Below are 20,389 nucleotides of genomic sequence, written 5' to 3' on the forward strand. Positions count from 1 at the left end.
CGGTGCAGGGGGACTGTGCAGCTTTAGTTAAAACCATCTGCATTCTCCTGTGCCTTCCCTGTTGGCTTAGGCTGGCTGCAGTATCTTCACTGAGTGAAGGAAAAGAGCATTCTGTACAGGTTTACTGCCACAACATAAATTAATGCAATAAAAGTGGGGGTTTAAAATAAGGAGAGGTGGGGAGGAGAGGAAATGACACATGGCTGATGGAATGCTTGCAAAACTGTGTTTTTAAGGAAGAATTGTAGCTTACCATGTCGACTTCTGGAGGCAAGTTAGTTAACTTAGCTGAAGTAATGAAAAAAAATACATTAGAAATAAATATATTAAAAATATCATAGAATATGCTGAGTCGGAAGGGACCCATCAGGATCACTGAGTCCTGGCCCTGCTCAGGATGCCCCACGAGTCCCACCATGTGCTTGGGAGCATTGTCCAAATGCTTCTTGAGCTCTCGTTATAATAATAATGTAATACATAAAAATCTTAAACATATAAATACATTAAATATGTATACTTAAACTATAAGTATATTAAAAATTAATACAACAATTAAAAAAAAAAAAAATCTCCTGTTGTACCAGACTGTGGCCCTGGGGTTCCCTGGCGGCAGCGGGGCTCGAACTCGCGGCTCAGCGGCCCCGCCCTTCCCGGGCACTCCGCGGTCCTCCGGGCCGGCAGGGGGCGCTGCGCGCGCGCGGGCAGCACTCTGTCCCGGCGGGCCCGTGAGGAGGCGCGCGGAGCCGCCGCCGTGTCCGTCATGGCGGCGGCGCTGTCGGGGCCGCTGAGCCCCGAGCTGGCCCAGGCCGTGTCCCAGGCGCGGGTCCTGGTGGTGGGGGCCGGCGGCATCGGCTGCGAGCTGCTCAAGAACCTGGTGCTCACCGGCTTCAGCAACATTTACGTGGTGCGGGTCGATGGCGGGGCGGGGGCTGGGGCGTTCCGAGGCTGGCGGGCGGGGGGAGGCCGAGCCCGGGGCCGCGGGTACCTCTCGGCGGGGCCGCGGTGTCGGCGGGGCCGCTCCGCCGCCGCGGTGCGTGCGCGGTTTCAAAGCGGCCCTGCCCGCCAAAACCGCCGCGGGCCCGCCGGGCCGGGGCGCCACAAAGGGGCCGCGGCCTGCGCGCCATCGCCGCCCCCCCTCAGGCCGGGCTCTCGCCGGGCGCGGGAGCTCCTCCTTCCCCCGCCGAGGTCAGGCCGCCTCCCTGGCAAGGCCGAGTATCTCCGCGAGTCCGCGGGTAAAACCGCCCGGGAGACCGAGCTGTGCCGTGCTTGCTGCCCGCGATATGTTCAGAGTCTTGAGTTTTGCCGAGTGCCGCCTTTGCCGGTGCTGGGGTTGGTGGTCCGGTGATGAATTGCAGCGAGAAACCCCCTGGAGAGGTGAACTCTGCTTTCAGATCCCGGGCTGTAAACCCGTCAGTGCTGGCGCTTCCCGCGGGCTCGTGCTTTCACTTTTGCTTCCAGATATTAATCTGTGAATGCGTACAGGAAGGGCAGGTGTGAGAGGGTAGTAATGAAAAAGAGATAGAGAGAAATACTGTTGGTGAAACTGTGATTGCCTGGTGTGCAGACCTTTATTGGTTTCTTTTTGTAGTAAAGAAGAGCATATGGTTTTAAATCCAGCTGGAGCCTAGGTCTGTTTCCTTCAATACCTTTTTACTAACGTGCCCCGGAGTCACATCTGAGAGTTTTGTGTGACAGGTCGTGATAAGTTTGGGTTTGCAGTCAGATTTGTTGAGCAGAGGAGCTCGTATCTAAAACCATATCAGCTTCTAGAAGAAAACAGTTATGTGTTTGTCGTGTTATTCTTACACCTTGGGCTTTCCTACTGGAATTCTTTTTAAACTTGTAGAGTATCTTTAATTCCAAATTTTCCTTTTGGTCTGAGAGCCTATCCAATTTGAACATTGCCAGGGAATATAAATAGGGAAGGGATAATCAATAACTGCCGAGGAGTGGAAGCATTTTCTGCCTTGTTCCTCTCTTTTTTCCCCCCCTACTCTGCTGCATCAGTTATGTACTCCTGCAGTCCATTATAACAGAGCTTAAAGCTCCTGATTTTCCAGTTAGTCATTAGGCATAAATCTCATCGGGGTGTGTTTGTTGTTTCACTTGTTACAGTTTGGGTGTTGGTATTGCCTTTCAAGGCTGCCTCGGTGGGACTCCATTAACTTAAATACACGTTGGATCAGGGCTGTCTTCATATAACAATATCACTGGCAGTGTTTTATGTAAGACATAATGTTTTGGTAACATAGGGAACAGGTGGGTACAAGAGAAGGTGAGAGCAAAAGAAGACTTGTTACACAAAAAGGGAATTTGCTGTTAGCAGAATAAATTGCTTTTGTCAACATTTGTGATACTGTTGAGAATTTTTCTCGGTTATTAAATATTAACAAACTTGAACATCTGAAAATACTTTTTTGTTTTTATAAGCAACTTATGATTTTTAAATAATAATGTTAATACTAAAAATAAAAATTAGTAGTTTTGAATACCAGACAACTGACTAATATGTGACTTCAGTATAGTGTGTTGAAAGGCATACCCTTGTCCTATGAATGAAGAGCAAAATTCTGTTTTTTCAGGATCCAGGTCCGAATTAAGAACATGAGTAAATGTTAAGTTATGATGCCTTTTCTCCCAGGTTACCAAAATGGAAACAGTGTAGTTGTCTTATAAGTGAGCTGTTAAATTCTCATCATTCTTCGCTAGACTGAAGCTTCTGTTGAGGTCTAATGGTCTCAGGTTTTCTCTCTGGAGAGCTCCCTTTGCTCCCTTTAGTGCTGTAACTCTTGTTCTCACTAGGAGCTGATGTTGCTTCTCATCCTCTCCAGTTGAAATATTCAAAGCTTTTTGGGTAGTGAAGGTTTTAACAGAGTTTTGCACTTTACTGTTTTCCCTTGAAGTTCTTGGGCTTTCTAGCTTTGGAATAAGCAAGCTGTGTGTCTTTTGAGGGAGGAATGGAGGTAGAAATGTGAATTATGCAAATACCATTTTAATGAATAGAGAAAAGGCTACGGGTAGTTACTGTGATACTGTGGTAGTAACGTTTTACAGTCTCAGCTCTATAATATATTTTTAAAACATTGTATCTTTTCTGTGTCCTCTATATCCACAGGGGCTTTTATTAACTGTTTAAATAAAACTCTGTAGTTATTGCAGTTTTCAGTATGTTAAAACTTAGTCCTTCAATTGAAAATACTCCCTTCAGAAAAGAGGTGGATTCATCTTGGGGTTTGGATCTCTCGTGCAGAGGATGTTCAATGAGAGTGTGCTGAGCTTTTTTCATAATTCAGGCTTAGTTAATGAAGTCAGAAACATGTGAGAGCACCCTGAGTAGGTCGTGTTTAAACTTCACACTGCACAGTCAGCCTGAGAGTTCTCTCTGGGTAGCTGAAGGTGTTACTGTGCTGAGTGTGGCAGCATTACCTGGGGGAATTTGGGAGAAATATCTCTGATGCTCAGAAAAACTCACTCTCCTCATTAAAAATGTTAAGGACAGGAGAAGACTTCTAAAAAGAGTTGTTGATCAAAGAAACTTTAATTGCATGAAAAGTAGTGGTAACAAAGCTAGGAATAAATGTCAAAGTTCTAGTTAAATCTTTTTAATTCTTGTGGGGGCTAAAGATATTGGAATTTATGCTGTTCCTGTGTATATATTAATAAATAGAAACATAGCTGTTGGGGGAATCGCAGTCATAGCATCCTTTGTGCTCTGTGCTGTATGTTTTTAAACATTTTGATTGTGTGATTGGATTTCTTCTTTTTACAGGTAGACTTCATAATTGGTTAACGTGCACTTAGGCAGTTAGTCCTGGGGACAGGCTGTAAAGGCTTTTGGCCTGCAGTGTGTGTGTAAGATGGCTGTGCAGCCCTCGATTTCCCCATTCAAGTGCTTCAAGCCATGCTGTATGAAGTGGAAGAACCAGTTGGTTTGGAGCAGCCTTTCCTGGGCCTGGGGGAGCCAGTGCTCAGGGTGGGCAGTGCAGGGTGGGCTGGCTGGACCTGTCCCCATGGATTTCTGCATTTTCCCACCTGAGCTTGCTCTGTGCTCCGCAGGAATTGCCACTAAAATCTTTATCCTGTGCAAACAGCACCATCGGTGTTGATTTCTACTCACTGCTGTGTGGATGTCTCTCAAGAGTCACGAGCTTTCTCAGCAGGGGCTCTCTGCAGAAAGTTTGTTCTCCTGTAGCCCTGCACTTTTGTCGTGGTCCCCTGTCAGCAGTCATTGATAACCTGTGGATTCCTGAAGATAATTAGGTGACCACTTGTGCCTCTTCAGTTGCCCTAGTGCTGATGTAACACCTGAAAGGTGTGAGAAGGGCTCTGTAAAGTTTCTGCATTTTGGCCAATTGTATTTTCTTCAAATTGTGTTCATGGTTTTGTTCCTTATCTTCCTGTGAAAGTGAAATGCCTCTCTTGTGTGTTTATAGATTGATTTGGATACTATTGATGTCAGCAATCTCAACAGACAGTTTCTGTTTCAGAAGAAACATGTTGGAAGATCAAAATCACAGGTAAGGAAAAAGTCAAAGCTCAAGCCTCATTATTACTCAGTATTATTTTATGTGTAGTGTTAGAAACATGTCACAGTTAAGTTTCTGCTGCAAGAGGTAAGTGTTGGTTGGATGATCGTGGCTGTCCACAGCATTTCATTATTCAAGTATTTAAGTCTCTTAAGGTAGTCAACTTACTCACTACACAGCTGGTATCAAGTCTGTCTTTTAGAAGAAAGGAAGAAATAATAAGTGTTTTTTTTGTTTTCTTTTTTTTTGTTTTGTTTCTAGGTTGCCAAGGAAAGCGTGTTACAGTTTTGTCCAGAAGCTAATATTATAGCTTACCATGATAGCATCATGAAGTATGTTTGGTTTTAAGCTCTAATTACATGTTTGATTTGCAAGTACTGTGTTATTTAAATGCTACATTGGTGTGCTTAAGGTATTTTACAAAGCTTCCTCAGCAAGGAGAAATACCTGTAAATGTGAGCTACCACACACCTGAGTGGGAGTGTGACTTTTGCATGGGTTTTAAGCTCTAGTAGTAAGCTGTAGTCATTTGTTTGTGTCTGTTTTTCATTTTATTGGCAACATTTGCCATAATAGTTTCTACTCTGTAGGGATGTCCTGATGTCTTGAGCAATAATTAAATTAAAAGACATGTGAATGTCAAGTCTGTGATTAAAAAAATTAAGCCCTTTGTGTATGTATAGGTAGCTATCATTTCTATATGCCCCAAGATGTTGAAATTTAGTCTTTTTGATCTGCAACCAATGAATGGAGTACAAGGTTATGTAGGGTTCCATTAGTTATTCCCCATGTTCTAATTTCTATTTGCCCCAATTTCTAAAAAATGGGTATTCTGTACCATGGAGGTTTGAATTCTAATGTTGCTTTTAGCCAGTGAAACACTGACTCACCACATCCTTCTCCTGAAACTGTTAATCCTGTTTCCTCTTTTCTCTTTCTTCTTCTCCACCTTCTTCTTTAAGTCAGAAAAATGCAATGTAAAGATAACTGAAGTGTCAGGATTTAAGGTCCCATGTTTTGGCTCCTCAGGGTATGACCACACAATCAAACCAATGGAGCTATCACAGCACAATGAATTATGCACAGTCTGATGAGCTGTGGTAATTACAGTGTGCATGTTTTAGCCACAGCTGATGGTTTTTAAGGTCAGTTACCACAGCTCAGCCAATTTACTCATTAGGTCAGAGTAGTTTAATCACTTTCCCTTGTCTGCCCATTTCATTGGTCAAATTAGTACTAATTGCAGTAACTTCCTTCCACCAGCATAAAATTCATGCTTTCACCCAGCTTTAAAGTGGGCAGAAGACAAATGGGGCAGTTAAAGGGTAGCTAAATTTATAAATGTATAATATGTGTAATTTATCACACGAGCATTGGTTGCATGTGTAGAGTTTCTGTTGTGCAGTAATAACCAACAACTTGGATGTGCCATTTGAAATGTTGTTTTTGTTTTCTGTAGCCCTGACTATAACGTAGAGTTCTTCCGCCAGTTTACCTTGGTTATGAATGCTCTGGATAACAGAGGTGAAGTTTTCACTATGATTTTATATTTCCTTGCTGCAGTGTCATTTGAATAACAATATCCTCCTAACCCATCTGCAGTAGGACTAAGCCTTGTGTGTTTTGCTAAAAACTCGAAGAGGGTGGTTAGTGCTTCTGCAGATGTTCTGAAAGGAAATTTGCACTGCTAATTGCTGCTTCTGGGACCTGCTGGGTGCTGTGGGTGCAGTGTAGTTTAGTCAGTTGAGTTTGCTGTGTTTATTAACGTCCATATATCTTGTGAGAATGGGAAACTGGGCTTTGTAATAGTGTAAAATAGTGTAGTGCTCTATAGAAAAACAAGGTATAGTAAAGATAAGTGCATAGATGCTAGTTGGAATTTGGAGAAGTAAAACTTCTTTTTTCTTAACAATTCAGTTTTTTTCTTTAAAACCCTCTTGATTTGCAGCTGCCCGTAACCACGTGAACAGGATGTGTCTGGCTGCTGATATTCCTCTTATAGAGAGTGGAACTGCAGGCTACCTTGGACAAGTAACTGTTATCAAAAAGGTTAGGTGGGGTGTCACTCTTGTCATTGGCTATTTTAGACAACAGGGAGTGGGTGTTTGGAGATAGAGTTACAGTTCATCTGTTAATAGCCTGAACTATCAGTAGCCTTCTCGGAGTGACAAGTAAATACTTCATTTTTCACCAGGGAGTGACAGAATGTTATGAATGTCAGCCTAAACCAACTCAGAAAACATTCCCAGGCTGCACAATCCGAAATACGCCCTCGGAGCCTATCCATTGCATTGTGTGGGCCAAGTATTTGTTCAAGTAAGTGACTTTTTTAAAAAAATAGGTATTATGGTTCATTCTTCTGGTTTCTAAACCTACAGAGAAAGAAATAAAATTGACACACTTTTTTTTTTCTTATTTATTATAATAGATTTTAAATTCATTTTAAATTGATTTAGATGGATTATGGTGAAAGCCTCCAGTTCCTTGACCTGGGTTCTGGGGTGGTTATAAAGATGGAAGGTTGATTAGCATTAGGCCTTGCTCTAATAGCACAAAAAATCTGGCAGAGTAGTTTGGCACAGCAGCGTAGGTTGAGGTTGCTTATTCTTCATCTTTGTATGAAGTAAGCACATACTTCATTTTAATACATGTTTTAACAAGTGTAAAGTTTGTTGGAATCTTGGATATCCCAGAGGTTCTAAAAATGCATCTAGTACTGCAGTGTAAAAATTAGGCTGAATGTTGGGTGAGCTACTGAATGAGTTATACAGAAATCTGTTTTGCTGAATTCATTTTTTGTATTAGGCATTTTGTGTTGTCCATGTTAAGTCCGCTTGTGCTGAATCCCAGCAGTTGAAAAAGCAATGTATGAAGTGGCAATCTGTCTGAAAGCAAGGAATCCTAAAATGAATATATATCCATTAGCAAACATTCAAGTCTTTAACCAGAAATGCTGAAATTCTAGTCTTGTTCTTAATTGTTATATAGCCAGTTGTTTGGAGAAGAAGATGCTGATCAAGAAGTCTCACCTGACAGAGCTGATCCTGAGGCTGCCTGTGAGTGTGATATAAGCTGATGGTTTACTGAAATACTGTTTCAGAGATTGTGACTCCTTTCTGTACATTTCCTAAGATTAGATAGTTCAGCTCCATTTTCTTTAAAGAAGATTCTGCTTCTGGCCTCTGGGAGACTTGTATTTTGAACAGATTACTGAGTGATATTTGTAGTTACTCTGCATTTCCCACTTCTAGCTGAGGGTTTGCAAGGAACTTCGGGAATTGTGTTTGAGCTCTTCTAGCTTGCAACACTTCAGCATTGATCTACATAGGAAATATGCCCTCTTTGAGTGATATTTTTATAGCTCTTCAGTACTTTTCTTTAAGGACAGTAATCATAGTTACTATGAAGTAGATAAGCATCATTGTTGGTTGCTTCTTTTGGATCCTTTGATAGATGAATGGACTTGGGAGGGGAAGCTTAGAGGATCCTCTGACTCTTCAAATTCTTTGACCATCAGATAGTAGTCACTGGACAGGTTGTTCCTACAGGAAGTACAGAATGAAATAGGTGAGTCTTTAAAAGAGTGCCAGTATAAAGTTACTTAAAACAATGGCTGCTGAAGTAGTTGACAAGTAGCAAATGCAATGCCACTTATTTAAGTAAAGACAGCAGGGCAGTTACAGGAGTGCTGAGCTGGAGCCTGGTGTCTGCAGTGACAGACTGCCCACAGAGGTGCCAGTGGCCAGGTTTGACCCCAGCTCACAGCTCGGCACTGCCTAGTCCTCACTCACCGCCCCACCCAGAGCAGGGAGAACCACACAAAAATTTAACCTCACAGACTGGGAAAGAACTGCTAATAGTGGAGACAAATCTGTAATACTATTGATAATAATTGGAATAAAGAGAGGGAGAATAAAACTCAAGACAAACAAGTGACGCAGTTGCTGACTGCCCTCTGGCCAGTGGATGCTCAGCCAGTCCCCAGGCAGAAATCAGCCCCTCCCAGCCAACTCCCCCAGTTTATGTGCTGAGCAGGATGTTCTGAGGTCTGGAATATTCCTGTGGCCAGTTCAGGTCAGCTGTGCTGGCTCTTCTCCCTCCCAGCTCCTTGTGCTTCTGCTCACTGGCAGAGCATGGGAAACTGAAAAGTCCTTGACTTGGAGTAACCTCTTGGCAACAGCTGAAACATCAGTGTGTTACCAACATTATTCTCCTGCAGAATCCAAAACACAGCACCAGACCACCTACTAGAAGTTAAATTAACTCTCTCCCAGCCCAAACCAGGACATCCAGGGAAGAGTCAATGCAACATTTAGAAAGGGAAATGTGCCGGGGGCAGATCCAAAAACTGGTGAGGGGAACCTGAGGGACATAAAGCAGCCAAGGGGACAAAAAGGCTGAAGATCCTGAAGTGGATAAACTACTTGAATGATAGAGATTAATGGTGATTAGAAGAGTCTCAGATGGGAGATGTGTGCTGTTCAGCACAGATGATAGGTAAAGTCACTCAGAATAAAAAAGGACTAACTGCAAAAAGTAGCATAAAGCTTCACGATACAAAATGACTGGGCAATGATACATGAGGCAGATAAATATGAAATAATGCAAATGATGCATTGGTGAAAGGGGGAAAACATTCACAAATTTACACATAAAGTAATGGTATCTGAGTTGATCTTTCTCATTCAGTCAAGGCATTAATACATAGTTCTATGAAAACATCAACCAGATTATTAGAAATCATGATAGCAAATGTTGGATGTGAAAGAAAGAAAATCGTTAGCATCTTTATAGAGTTCTTGTTTTGTTTTTTTTTAACCAAAAAAACAGAGATAGGAAAACAATTTTTTTGTTTGTTTTGAAATCCCAACCAAACTAAGACTTTAGCCAGAAAAGATACTACTAAAAAGGGGTGGTAAGACATTTCTGAAGTAGCAACATTATGTGGAGAAAATTAGTGGGAAACAATTGTTTCTGCCAATAAAAGAGTTGTGTGTTACCAAGTTAAATCAGTGAGTTGCAGTTGCAGAGGCAAAGAGGAACAGGCACACTGTGCCCAAATCAGCTTTTGTTGGGTACAGTAAAGCCATTTTATGCTCCCTGCATAATTTTGCTTATTGACTCTGGGGGTAATATTTGGATTTTTAATTTTTTTTTAAATATTGGTTATCACTTTATTAATAGGGGAACCAGCAGAAGCAGAAGCCAGAGCACTAGCATCCAATGAAGATGGTGAGATTAAACGTGTTTCAACCAAGGAGTGGGCTAAATCCACTGGCTATGATCCAGTTAAACTTTTTACTAAGGTATTTTCTTTATCCCAGATAAATGTCTTTATTGAAATGTATGAGGTGCTGTGAAGTTAAATCAAACCCCAGCTTGGACATTTAATGCAAGCCATCAATTATGAGATCAAGTTGTGACATCCACCGGTTTTGCTGTTGAGTTGCTTGTTTTACAGGATTCCCTCTCCATCTGTAGAGGTGGCTGCAGCAGCCTGGCCACTGTGCAGACAAAACCCCATTGCAATTATTTTTAATGGGAAAGGGTCTCTTTGACCTCTGGAATTGCACTGGGCATAATCAGAACCAATCTGAGGACCTAAAAGCTATCAGTCATCTGTGTTTTATCAGGCTCTGGCATAAGAAAAAACAAACTGATGTAGGAGTTTTTGTTCTCAATAGTTACTGAAAGTGGATAAAGAGAGGAAATGAGCTTGAGTGTAATGTTCATAGGTAACAATAACTTTTCTTTGGAAATTCATTGGCATGCTCATTCACTTGTCTCAGAGAGGGCATACAAAGAACTGCAGGGATGGCTTCAGTAGACAAGTAAAACCACTGTTTGAACTACTGTTTCTTGATTTTTCACTTTACTCCTCCCCAGATTAATCAGAGCTGTGTCTGCTCTATGCAATGAGTGTTAAAGAGTGGGGAATAAGTTTTTAGAATCTTTCAATGTAGCTAAAAATACTGTCAAGGAGAAAACCAAAACCTTGTCAATGTACTGCTGATTTTTCAATCTTTTTTTCATATTTTCTAGCTTTTCAAAGATGACATTAGATATCTGCTGACAATGGATAAGCTGTGGAGGAAAAGAAAGCCTCCAGTGCCACTGGACTGGGCTGAGGTACAAAAGCAAGGTAACTTTCCCTCCTCCCGGATATTTGTAAATTGTACTTGCTGTTTATTAATGCATCTCTGTGATACATACATTTTTTTACTGCTGCAGTTGAAATCTGATAATGGCCATATTAATTCTTTACACTTGCTGAAGATTGCAAATTTTTCTTTGTATAGACAATATTTTTCTAAGACTGTTTTGCAGTTGTTTTAGATGCTCAGTATTCGCTATAGAAAATACACATTTAACAAAATTTTGTCAGCTTTTTCTAGGACACCTTACCATAAACACTTACAAAATTTATCTCTGAAAGTTGTTTGGTTGAAAATTTATATTTGCTGTAATTTGTGCATGTTTAGGTGAGTGATATCATAGTTACAGTTGCAGTTTTAAATGCAGATTTGTTGTAAAATTTTTGGGCTACTGTAGGTTAAGAATATTGTTCCTCAATTTAGAAAATGCTGAATTTTGCTTAAATTGGAAAGTTATTCGAGAGAACTTCTGTGGAACTTATAAATATCCCTGCTGTCATTTTTTTCTCTTTTTTTTCCCAAAGAGCAAAACATAGCTGACCAGCAGAACGAGAGCTCTGCAGTGCTGAAGGATCAGCAGGTTCTCAATGTCAGGAGCTATGCAGACCTGTTTTCCAAGAGTGTTAAAACCCTGAGTCTTCACCTGGCTGAGAAGGCTGATGGAGAAGCACTTATATGGGATAAGGTTAGTTTGCCATGTATAAACTCTACATGTCTAATACCGATATTAGTTGGGCTCATTCAGGTCTCTTCCAAAATGTTAGAGCAAAACTATCTGGCACGTTATGGAAACACCTTCCAGATGTAAACATATTTTTTAAACACTATATTGTGTAACTCACTGAGGGTAAGAATTAACTGCTGTGGTGTGAAATAACTTAATTCACCAAATTCTCCAGCTCATAAAAGCACAAATTCACAAGTATTTGTCATATTTTGATTTTTGAAAATATTTAAATAATGCAACTTCATTTTTTCCTTCTCATCTATCTCCAAAACATGCTCTTAGCCAGATATCAATAGCTGGGGTTTTACTGAGGTTATGAGCAATCACCTAATGATGGGTGTGCAATACAAGTTGTGTTAAAGAAGACAATAATTTTCTCTTTTGTCACCACACACCATATCACTTCCAGTCAGTAATCATTTGGTATAACAAAAAGTAGTCGGGGGGGGGGAGACGGGGACGCAAAATATTAAAATATTACTACGACCAATAGTACAAATACTAATTTGCTACTAAAATACATGTTTAAAACCTGTAGTTAGAATTTAAAGTACTGCTGCTCTGAGTACACCATCTGAAAGAGGAAGTATATTGACTTGGAAATTGAATTTTCTACAGAATTTTTCTTTTTAATTCTGTTTTTTAAGGTTTTAGGAACCATGTGCTGTAAACTCTTTCCAATGAGTAATTTGATTTTTAAATGCTTTTTGTATCAACTTCTTTTTAGGATGACCCTTCTGCCATGGATTTTGTCACTTCTGCTGCAAACCTCAGGATGCATGTTTTTGGAATGAATATGAAGAGCAGATTTGATATCAAGTGTAAGGATAAAATGTAACATTGCTTTATTTAAATTATAATCTTGTTTTCTTTTGCTGTTAAAAATCTGCATACTCTTGTTTGTTTTGCAGCAATGGCAGGAAATATTATCCCAGCCATAGCTACTACCAATGCAGTGATAGCTGGGCTGATAGTGCTGGAGGGTTTGAAGATTTTATCGGGGAAAATAGATCAGTGTAGAACGGTAAGTGGGAATGAAATGCTTTTGCTTTCTTGCTATTTATTATTTGTTTAAAAGTTACATTTAACATTTTTTCACTATTGTGTAGTTTTACTGTCTCCCACTTGTCATTTCAGTAGATTCTGAATATGCTGTGACCTTTCAGTCACAACGAAAAGAGAAGAGCAGGTCTTAAGGATCAATAAATTCCTATGACACAATAAAAATTTGCTGCTGGATAGGAGAGAGTAGCAGGCTGCCATCACTTGCAGTGTGGTTGTTTGGTGTTGGAGCTGCACTGGTAGTGTGAGACCCCTGCTCAGCAGAGAGGATTAGGGAACAGGACAGCCTGTGAGACCAGGACAAGAAATCTGGGAAAACAGGCTTTTAGATGTTCTGGTAATTACAGAATAACTTGATTTCTTCTTGTCTGTTCTCAAGATTTTTCTGAACAAGCAGCCAAATCCCAGGAAGAAGCTATTGGTTCCTTGTGCTTTGGATCCACCAAATCCCAATTGTTATGTGTGTGCAAGTAAGCCAGAAGTGACTGTGAAACTTAACACACACAAAGTTACTGTGTTGACACTCCAGGATAAGGTAAATCTTGAGTTACAGTTACAGCTTTCATTTCAATTCTAATACTGAAGATTATTAAAATAAGGTATTTGCTCAGTATATTTTGACCAAGCATCTCTTGTTTATATTTACTCTACATTTCTCTCAGCTACAAGAAGAACTGATTAGCCAATATGCTTCTTGCCCATATGTGTTGTATGGCTTGTGAAAGAATGTTTGCATTTTGTAAATGTTGGTGGTTTTAAAGCCTATTCATGTTGGAGAGCAAAAAAAAAAAAAACAACAAAATTTGCATTTCAGTTGAAAGTTCAGTAGCTACATTACAGTGGTGGTCACAATTGATTTGTAATGCTGTCATTTTATGAAGTATTCCAAAAAATTTCCTAGCATAGATGAACCTGTAAGTATCAGACCTCAAAAATGTAATAATTTTGTTAGTGGAAGTGAGCAAAAAAGTATAGGTTTTCTGTAGATGCCTGAAAATGAGCCATAATAAAATCAACATAATTCAAGGAGGTTTTTTTTAATAAATCTTTTAAGTCAGAGATTGACTATATTTTAATATATTTGTATTTTCAGATACTGAAAGAAAAATTTGCTATGGTCGCACCAGATGTACAAATAGAAGATGGAAAGGGAACTATCCTGATCTCTTCAGAAGAAGGTGAAACAGAAGGTATGTATGCTCCTGAGGGTTTGGGGTAAGAGCACATAAACCCTTGGAAGAGACTTTACAGAGTGGGTGTGTAGCAGATGTTGCAGTTTGAAGAGAGCTGAGTTTGCAGGGTTTTTAAGTGGTTTGATGATAGCCAGGGCTATTGTGTGCAAGCTGCACGTGCAGCTCAGCTTTCCTGCACAAAGCTCTGCTCAGCTGGCACATCAGGATTCCTTTCAGGAGCAGGTACCTGCCACCAAGCCCCTGCATTTGCTGCCTCCTAGGTGGTGCTTTCTCCAAAATGTTCCCAAATGCAGTAATTGTGAAGCGCTTGAACGTGATGGCATGAGGAGTAAATAAATCAAACATAAGTAGCTTTAACTCCTAATAAGCTTAAATGTCAGCTTTTTATTTAAATATAGCTAATACGTGTTAATCTTAAGTTCCTGCATAAAAGTTCTGGAGTAGTCCATATTTATCTAGATGTAAGGATCATTCTGTAAATAGCTCCATACACTGCAGGTTTTTTACTGTTTTTGCAGCAAATAACCACAGGAAATTATCAGACTTTGGAATTCGAAATGGCACTCGACTACAAGCAGATGATTTCCTCCAGGACTATACTCTGTTAATCAATGTGCTTCATAGGTAAGGATTCTGAAATAAGGGTATTTTGTGTATATACATAGAACATAGTTCCACGGGGAATTTTTCACTCACCATTTAAATATGTGAACGGAGTTCCAAGATTAAGCTGCTGAAAGGAAATGTAGAGGCAAAGGAGGAATGGTTATTTTTATGAAATTATAGTTTAAGGGTTTTTGTTTGGTTTTATGTCTTTTTTGTTGTAGTCTTGTTTTGCCGTGGTTTTGTTTTTTACAACAGTAACTGAAAGAGGTTTATTTCAGTAATTTGTTGTTACACAACATACAAATACATTGCAAAAACAAATTAACTTTTGGGGCAACTAACAAGCAAGAAACTGGCATTTTAAAAAAACCCTAAAATTTAGAAAGGCAAAAAACCCCAGCCTGCTAGGACAATAAATCCTCTGCTTGACTACCTGTGTTCAGAAGTCCCTCTGAGCTAGCTGGGGTGTGTATTTAACCCTGGGTAATAACAGACATACACAGAAGCTCACACTGCACGTTCAGTGGGAGTAGGGCTGTGCTGTTAAGGAAGAAGGGTAAGCTCAGGCAGTGGTTTTTCTCATTCCTAAGCATTTGGTGCTCATAGCACTGGGTGGAATAGTGTTTAGGAATAGACAAAGCACGGACTGAACAAATTTTCCTCTTTTTCAGAATGTTTTCTCATTTTGTCACAGTTGCAGGGTGCTCTACTACTTGAATGGGTCTCTTTGTGTAAAAGACAGAATTTTATTGTCTGGCTGTTTAAAAGCATGTGTATTTTTCTGCAGTGAAGACCTAGAAAAAGATGTAGAATTTGAAGTTGTTGGTGATACCCCTGAAAGAATTGGCCCTAAAGCATCAGAACCAACATCCAAGAACATTAGCAATGGTAGTGATGATGGAGCACAACCTTCAACATCAACAGGTAATCAACAGTAATCAATATTAAACAAAGCAGTCTTTCACTAGTGCAGTCCAATTAAAGTTATCTTCAGCTTTGTGATTTAACTTCACCAATACAAAGTAAAAGTATATAAATGGCCTCTGTATAACTAATACTAAATAGAAAAATGCACGATACAATTTTTACAAAGGGCAGAAAAGTTTATAGTACATACACTTTGAAATTGTGTTATTTACCTGGTGTTCCTTTGCCTGTAAGATATGTGCACAGATTTAAGACACAAAATATGTAGTCCCTTCCTTTATGTTTGATAGAAAACTAAATTTTGAGAATATTGCTGAAATTTCCTCCAAATGGTAGTAAAAATTGCATAATTTAACATAATTAGTACGTTTATTTTGTTTAAAACCAAACAAAATCCACTAGGTGTCTTGAAAGTTCAGATTTGGTTCTCTCTTCCCTTCATACTATCCATTGTTATCCTTTAGCTCTGTAAATCTGCTCACACTTCCACTTGTCCCTCTCTTTGAGGCTTCTCTCTCCTGGAGTTGTGCTGAGTGCAGTAGGGAAAGGAGAGGCTGCTCTACAGCTTGGTGTGTGCAAAGCGTCTTTTCCCAACAGCTGCTGCAGACAGCAGCAGTTCTGCTTTGTACATGTAAAGAAAGTCCTGCTAACTAACACATTTCCCATATTTTTGGCTTATTGCAGTATTTTCCACTCCTGTGGTGAAGAAGAAATGGCAGTGTGAAAACCATATTTTATAGTAATTTCAGGGACATTTAAGATACTCTTGCAGTTGCATGGCAAAGAATGCGGATAAAGAATGCTCCAATTGTTTATGTATGAAAACACGGTCCATGTTTAAAACACTCTCATGGTTTGAGAGCAGAGTGTCTTTGCAGGATCCATTTGAACCCAAACACGTGTTTTGCAGCTCCAGAGCAGGATGATGTGGTGATTGTTGACTCTGAGGACGAAGGCACTTCCAGCAACGCTGACGATGTGGAGAACAAGAGCCGCAAGAGGAAGATGGAGAAGGGCTGTGAGTGCGTGGGGGCCAAGAAATCCCGCACGGAGCAGGAGCAGGACGACCTCATGATCGTGGAGTCTGAGGATGAGGGTGCTGCCAGCAGCCTTGGGGAGGAGGAGAGCAGGAGCCACAAGAGGAAACTCGAGGAGAAAGGGTGCGAGTGCGTCGGGGCGAAGAGCGTGTGCTGAGCTAAGAGCAAGATGAAGAGCGTTTGGGGGAACCTCCAAAATCACCAAGTGATTCACATGTCATACTGTAACAGCAAATTGTGGTGGGATGTGAAAAATGTCCAGAACTAGACTAACTCTGAGGCCTTGGTTCAAAGTGGATACCAAATCACTGGCTTAAATAATTTGTGTCTGTTTCTCTTGATGATAAAGCTCTCGTATCAATAGACTCTTTCAGAAGTTTATTCCATATATTAAATGTAGTAGAAACATAGTCTATGAATACCTACAGATAAGTATTTACCTAAACAGTCATGAAAACAGCATGATCTTTTTGTGTAAATACCTTTTAGGTATCATCCAACAGGACAAAAAATTCCTACTTTTGTTCAGTGAAAGGGCCATCATCAGATGCCCACATTTTAAGCAACTACACATTTTATTTTTCAGTGATTACTTTTGAAGTTTCCCAGCAGTGGCCTGCCTGCACATTTGCTTATCCCTTTCTGAGGCTATATTGCAAGTGTGATTGCTCCACCTCCAGCATTCACAGAAACACAGATGCTTGCAGAATAACATTTTTGGCCTAGTCCTAAACATTTTTCACACCCCGAACAAGTAAAAAAGAAAATCCAACAAAGCAAATTAGTGCCATGTTCTAACAGTGTTCTTAAACATCAGCTGGCACTATGTACATTACTGTAAAACTGTTAATTTACTCCAGTTTTTCAGCTCGTACTGCCTGGTATGTCAATGTAAGAAGCAAATTTTTGTGTATTGTTACAGTTTCAGGTTATTTATATTTGATGTTTTGTAAACTCAGATACTACTACTATACTGTACATCTGATGGACCAAATAAATAACATCTGAAATACTTGCTATATTTGCTTGCACAGTCCAAGATTATGCTGACTTACGGGATTTTACAATGTATAGCCTTCAAAAATTACTGTATTATTTCCATTTTTTCTAAACATAACCTAGTAGTACAGAACTTAATCTTCACTTGTTTGAGGTGAAAGGGGAATTTTTTTAATAAAACTTTTGTGAATGTTTTTTTTCTTGGACAATCAATTCTTGGGCTCTTCTGCTGCAGCAGTTGCAGCACTACACACACTTTCAGCACCTCATGCCTTCAGAAGGAAGAAAGCTCTGATTTTTTATACATTACACTTCATGTGTAGGACAAAAGTCTAATGTTTAGAATCAGTGTCTTAAATCCTACTCCATTTGTGTTGGTGTCTCTCAAAACTGTCACTGTTGGTTCTCAGACTGCATTAATTGGCCATTTCTGTCACTGTACCAAAATAATCTCCCACTTTTGTGCCAGGGACCCAGAACTGCTCCAATTCATAGGTGAGTGTGCAGTGAGCCTTACAGAGCACAGCAGCTGAGCAGCAAGATTTTTGTTCCAGTTTGCAGACAGTGAATTGTAAAGCAAATGGGAATTTTATAGGATAATGTTAAAAAAACAAAGGCCAGCTCATCATGGGGTTAAAATTGCCAATGCTTTGCAAAACAGCTTCTACGAGGCAATTAATGTTTTATTTCTTCTTTGAGGCCGTAACAGTCATATGCAGTGGCTTGTTTGGAGGCATAAGAGTTTGCAGGGAAATCTTTTGAGTTAGTTGCTGCTTGGCTGGCAGGAGTGTAGTCTGAGGTGAAGGTGTAAATGAAAAAGGATTTCAGTGCTACAGTGGAAAACATCTTGCCATAAACAGCTGACGCACTGGAATTTAATGTCTAATAACACCTTCTAAAAATTAAGGCTGACATATTTTGGTTTTAAGCTTTATTAAAAATAAAATTACTGCTTTATTTCATTTTCTAACTTCTTTTAAAAACACCAGTAGAGGGTATAATCCTGGTCACTTTCTGCTGTAGTTTTACTGAAGTTGGAAGCTGAGTGGAGTACGAGCTGGATTGAAATGTCACCGAACAGATTCAAGGGCAAAAAAAAAGCAGGGGCAGTTCTGCTCTATTTTCTGGCTGCACCTCAGGTCATTACTTGTTCACTGTTGTTACCCTTGTGTCATTGTTTGGTTTGCAGCATGGAAGGCCAGAAGTGCACGAGCAATGACTGGTGATGTGTTTAGAAGGTGCAGTTGTGCTGCTCATGCCTGGGTAGTGCGAGAATGCTCCTGAATCCCTCCTGACACACACCTTGAAGTGAAGGATTTTTAATGTATTTCCACGGGCTGCTCCCACAGAACATGGGACAGCTCTTGGCTGTTCTGGTCAGTTCTTTGGAAGCTTGGCAATACAGAACGAGCCACTAAATGCAAACTGCTGCTGTGTTGAATGAAAAGCTGCTTTTCAGAACTGGTGGAGTATGAGTGTCCTTAATTGGCTACTAGTCACCAACACTGTATTAATGTAGAATCTTCCAAGTTAAACTTTCTTTTGCTCTTTAGAAAAAAATATAAATTGAAGTATTAATTAAGCTTTCAAGTAATTAAAAACCCTCCTCTTTCAAATGACAATTTATTCAACCCCTAATAGCAGCAATGGTCATATGGAAGGAAGTGTAGTTGGAAGGCACAAGATCTAAATGTTAAAATGGACGAGAAATTCTTCCCAGTGCTTTGGCTCAGCAACCTAATATAGGCTCTGTCTTCACTAACAATTTTGGAGCTAGCTCATTAAATCTATTTAAACTGCTATTTGCAGTGATACAAATTGGCTCTGCTGTCACACAGGGTTCTCAAGTTGTTTGTTTATACTCATTCAAAATTCTCTAAGACAGATAAGCTTTGCTGGCTGCTTTTATAGAGACAATTCTCGATGCTTGCGTTTTTAATTTACTTAGTGAATTCGAGTGCCGTGTATGGACAAGAAAATACAGACTATTACAGAATGTACCTAGTGTCTGCACTTTCAGTTCAATATCCCTTTTCTGTAGCAGAGCATGGAAAGGAATATTGACCATTGATGACTGACAGCAGTTAACCAGAGATTCATTAAGCTGTTCTGATGGAGGGTGAAGGAATTCCCAAAGCATCCAGAGAATCACCTTTATGAGGCAAATGACAACCATTCAGCAGAAGGAACTCTGGGGCCCTAGTGACAGCCCATTTCCTAAAGAGCCACTGCAACTTGTGGATGACCATTTAGTGTTTGTGGTCGTTTCTGTGTGACATTTTACCTTTACTTTATGAAACCATTCCACAGCTGAACCACAGAGCGAGGTGCATCCTTTCCTGGCCTCTCGCCTCTGACAGCTCAGAGCAGATTGATGTGCCATTTCAAGTTCTGACCTTTACAACAAAGACCTCTTGCTAACAATTTATTAGACTTCAGAAGATAAAATCAGCTTGTATTCAGTCTTTAGATACCACTGATACCTGCTTCGAGCCTTACTTCTACTGCCCCAGAATTTTAAATTTGGATTAGAAAACTGAATAAACACAGAATTAAGGGAAATTGATTTCGTGTTGTTCTGTTTCTGTAGTAGAGAGATTTATTTTCTTTGCAGCTAAAAGGACAAAAAGCCCTCCATTTTGTGCATCTAATATACAGAATCTGCAAGAAAGCAGGAACTAGGATCAGGCCAATACAGCAAATTGTACACACGTCAGTTATCTGGGTTTTGCTTACCTGACATTGTTTCTGGACTGGTGCCTAAGCAGAATGACTACAGGGAGCTTATACCTGCAGACAAATGTACACGAGGGAGAGGCAATGCTTTGATTTGAGGCCTTGATGCTTTTTAGGGAGGAACAGGATGAAGTAATTACAAGTATTTGTAGATGTAGCTTGATATCTGTTACATTAAAAGAAGAAAACTGCTGTTTAGATGCACGTTATCTTTATCTCTCTCATTGGCAGACTCCTTCACCCTCATGAGAAAAAGAAGTTTGCAGAACAATTTCCAAAAGAGAAGATACTGATGGAATTGCTCTGCCAGTCCTCTTCAACAACACTTGAAGATACCTGCAAATGTTCAGCAATTCCAACCCTGCAATGCTGGAGACAGACCTCGGAAGCTTCTGTGGTAGCACTTTGGCTTTGGAGGTGT

The 20,389-nt window shown here is 40.1% G+C and overlaps 1 protein-coding gene across 4 annotated transcripts; it reads left to right on the forward strand.

The window, feature by feature from the left end:
- The first annotated feature begins 705 nt into the window (after positions 1-705).
- Positions 706-17,426, forward strand: UBA2 (ubiquitin like modifier activating enzyme 2). Of its 4 annotated transcripts, none has more exons than XM_014892589.2 (17): positions 706-904; positions 4,434-4,517; positions 4,788-4,858; positions 5,986-6,050; positions 6,475-6,575; positions 6,721-6,842; positions 7,515-7,582; positions 9,711-9,832; positions 10,569-10,668; positions 11,206-11,366; positions 12,136-12,229; positions 12,320-12,432; positions 12,850-13,005; positions 13,564-13,660; positions 14,182-14,287; positions 15,057-15,193; positions 16,107-17,426. In XM_014892589.2, the coding sequence occupies exons 1-17, from the start codon at positions 761-763 to the stop codon at positions 16,388-16,390; spliced, it is 2,025 nt and encodes a 674-aa protein (XP_014748075.1). In that variant the 5' UTR covers positions 706-760; the 3' UTR covers positions 16,391-17,426. The 4 variants fall into 4 exon arrangements, with proteins under 4 accessions (XP_014748075.1, XP_088027936.1, XP_088027935.1 ...); XM_088171809.1 differs by lacking the exon at positions 706-904 and adding an exon at positions 1,249-1,374; XM_088171810.1 differs by lacking the exon at positions 4,788-4,858 and having other exon boundaries at positions 731-904.
- The last annotated feature ends 2,963 nt before the right edge of the window (positions 17,427-20,389 follow it).

This window comes from Sturnus vulgaris, chromosome 12 (genome assembly GCF_052056855.1).
Source record: "Sturnus vulgaris isolate bStuVul1 chromosome 12, bStuVul1.hap1, whole genome shotgun sequence".
In the NCBI taxonomy this organism is placed as follows: Eukaryota; Metazoa; Chordata; class Aves; order Passeriformes; family Sturnidae; genus Sturnus; species Sturnus vulgaris.

Excerpts from the sequence above, each read along its gene's own strand:
- UBA2 (XM_014892589.2), top strand. The coding sequence starts at position 761 with ATGGCGGCGGCGCTGTCGGGGCCGCTGAGCCCCGAGCTGGCCCAGGCC. Across the intron at positions 13,661-14,181 it reads AGAAGAAGGTGAAACAGAAG|CAAATAACCACAGGAAATTA; the intron begins GTATGTATGCTC and ends CTGTTTTTGCAG. Across the intron at positions 15,194-16,106 it reads ACAACCTTCAACATCAACAG|CTCCAGAGCAGGATGATGTG; the intron begins GTAATCAACAGT and ends CGTGTTTTGCAG.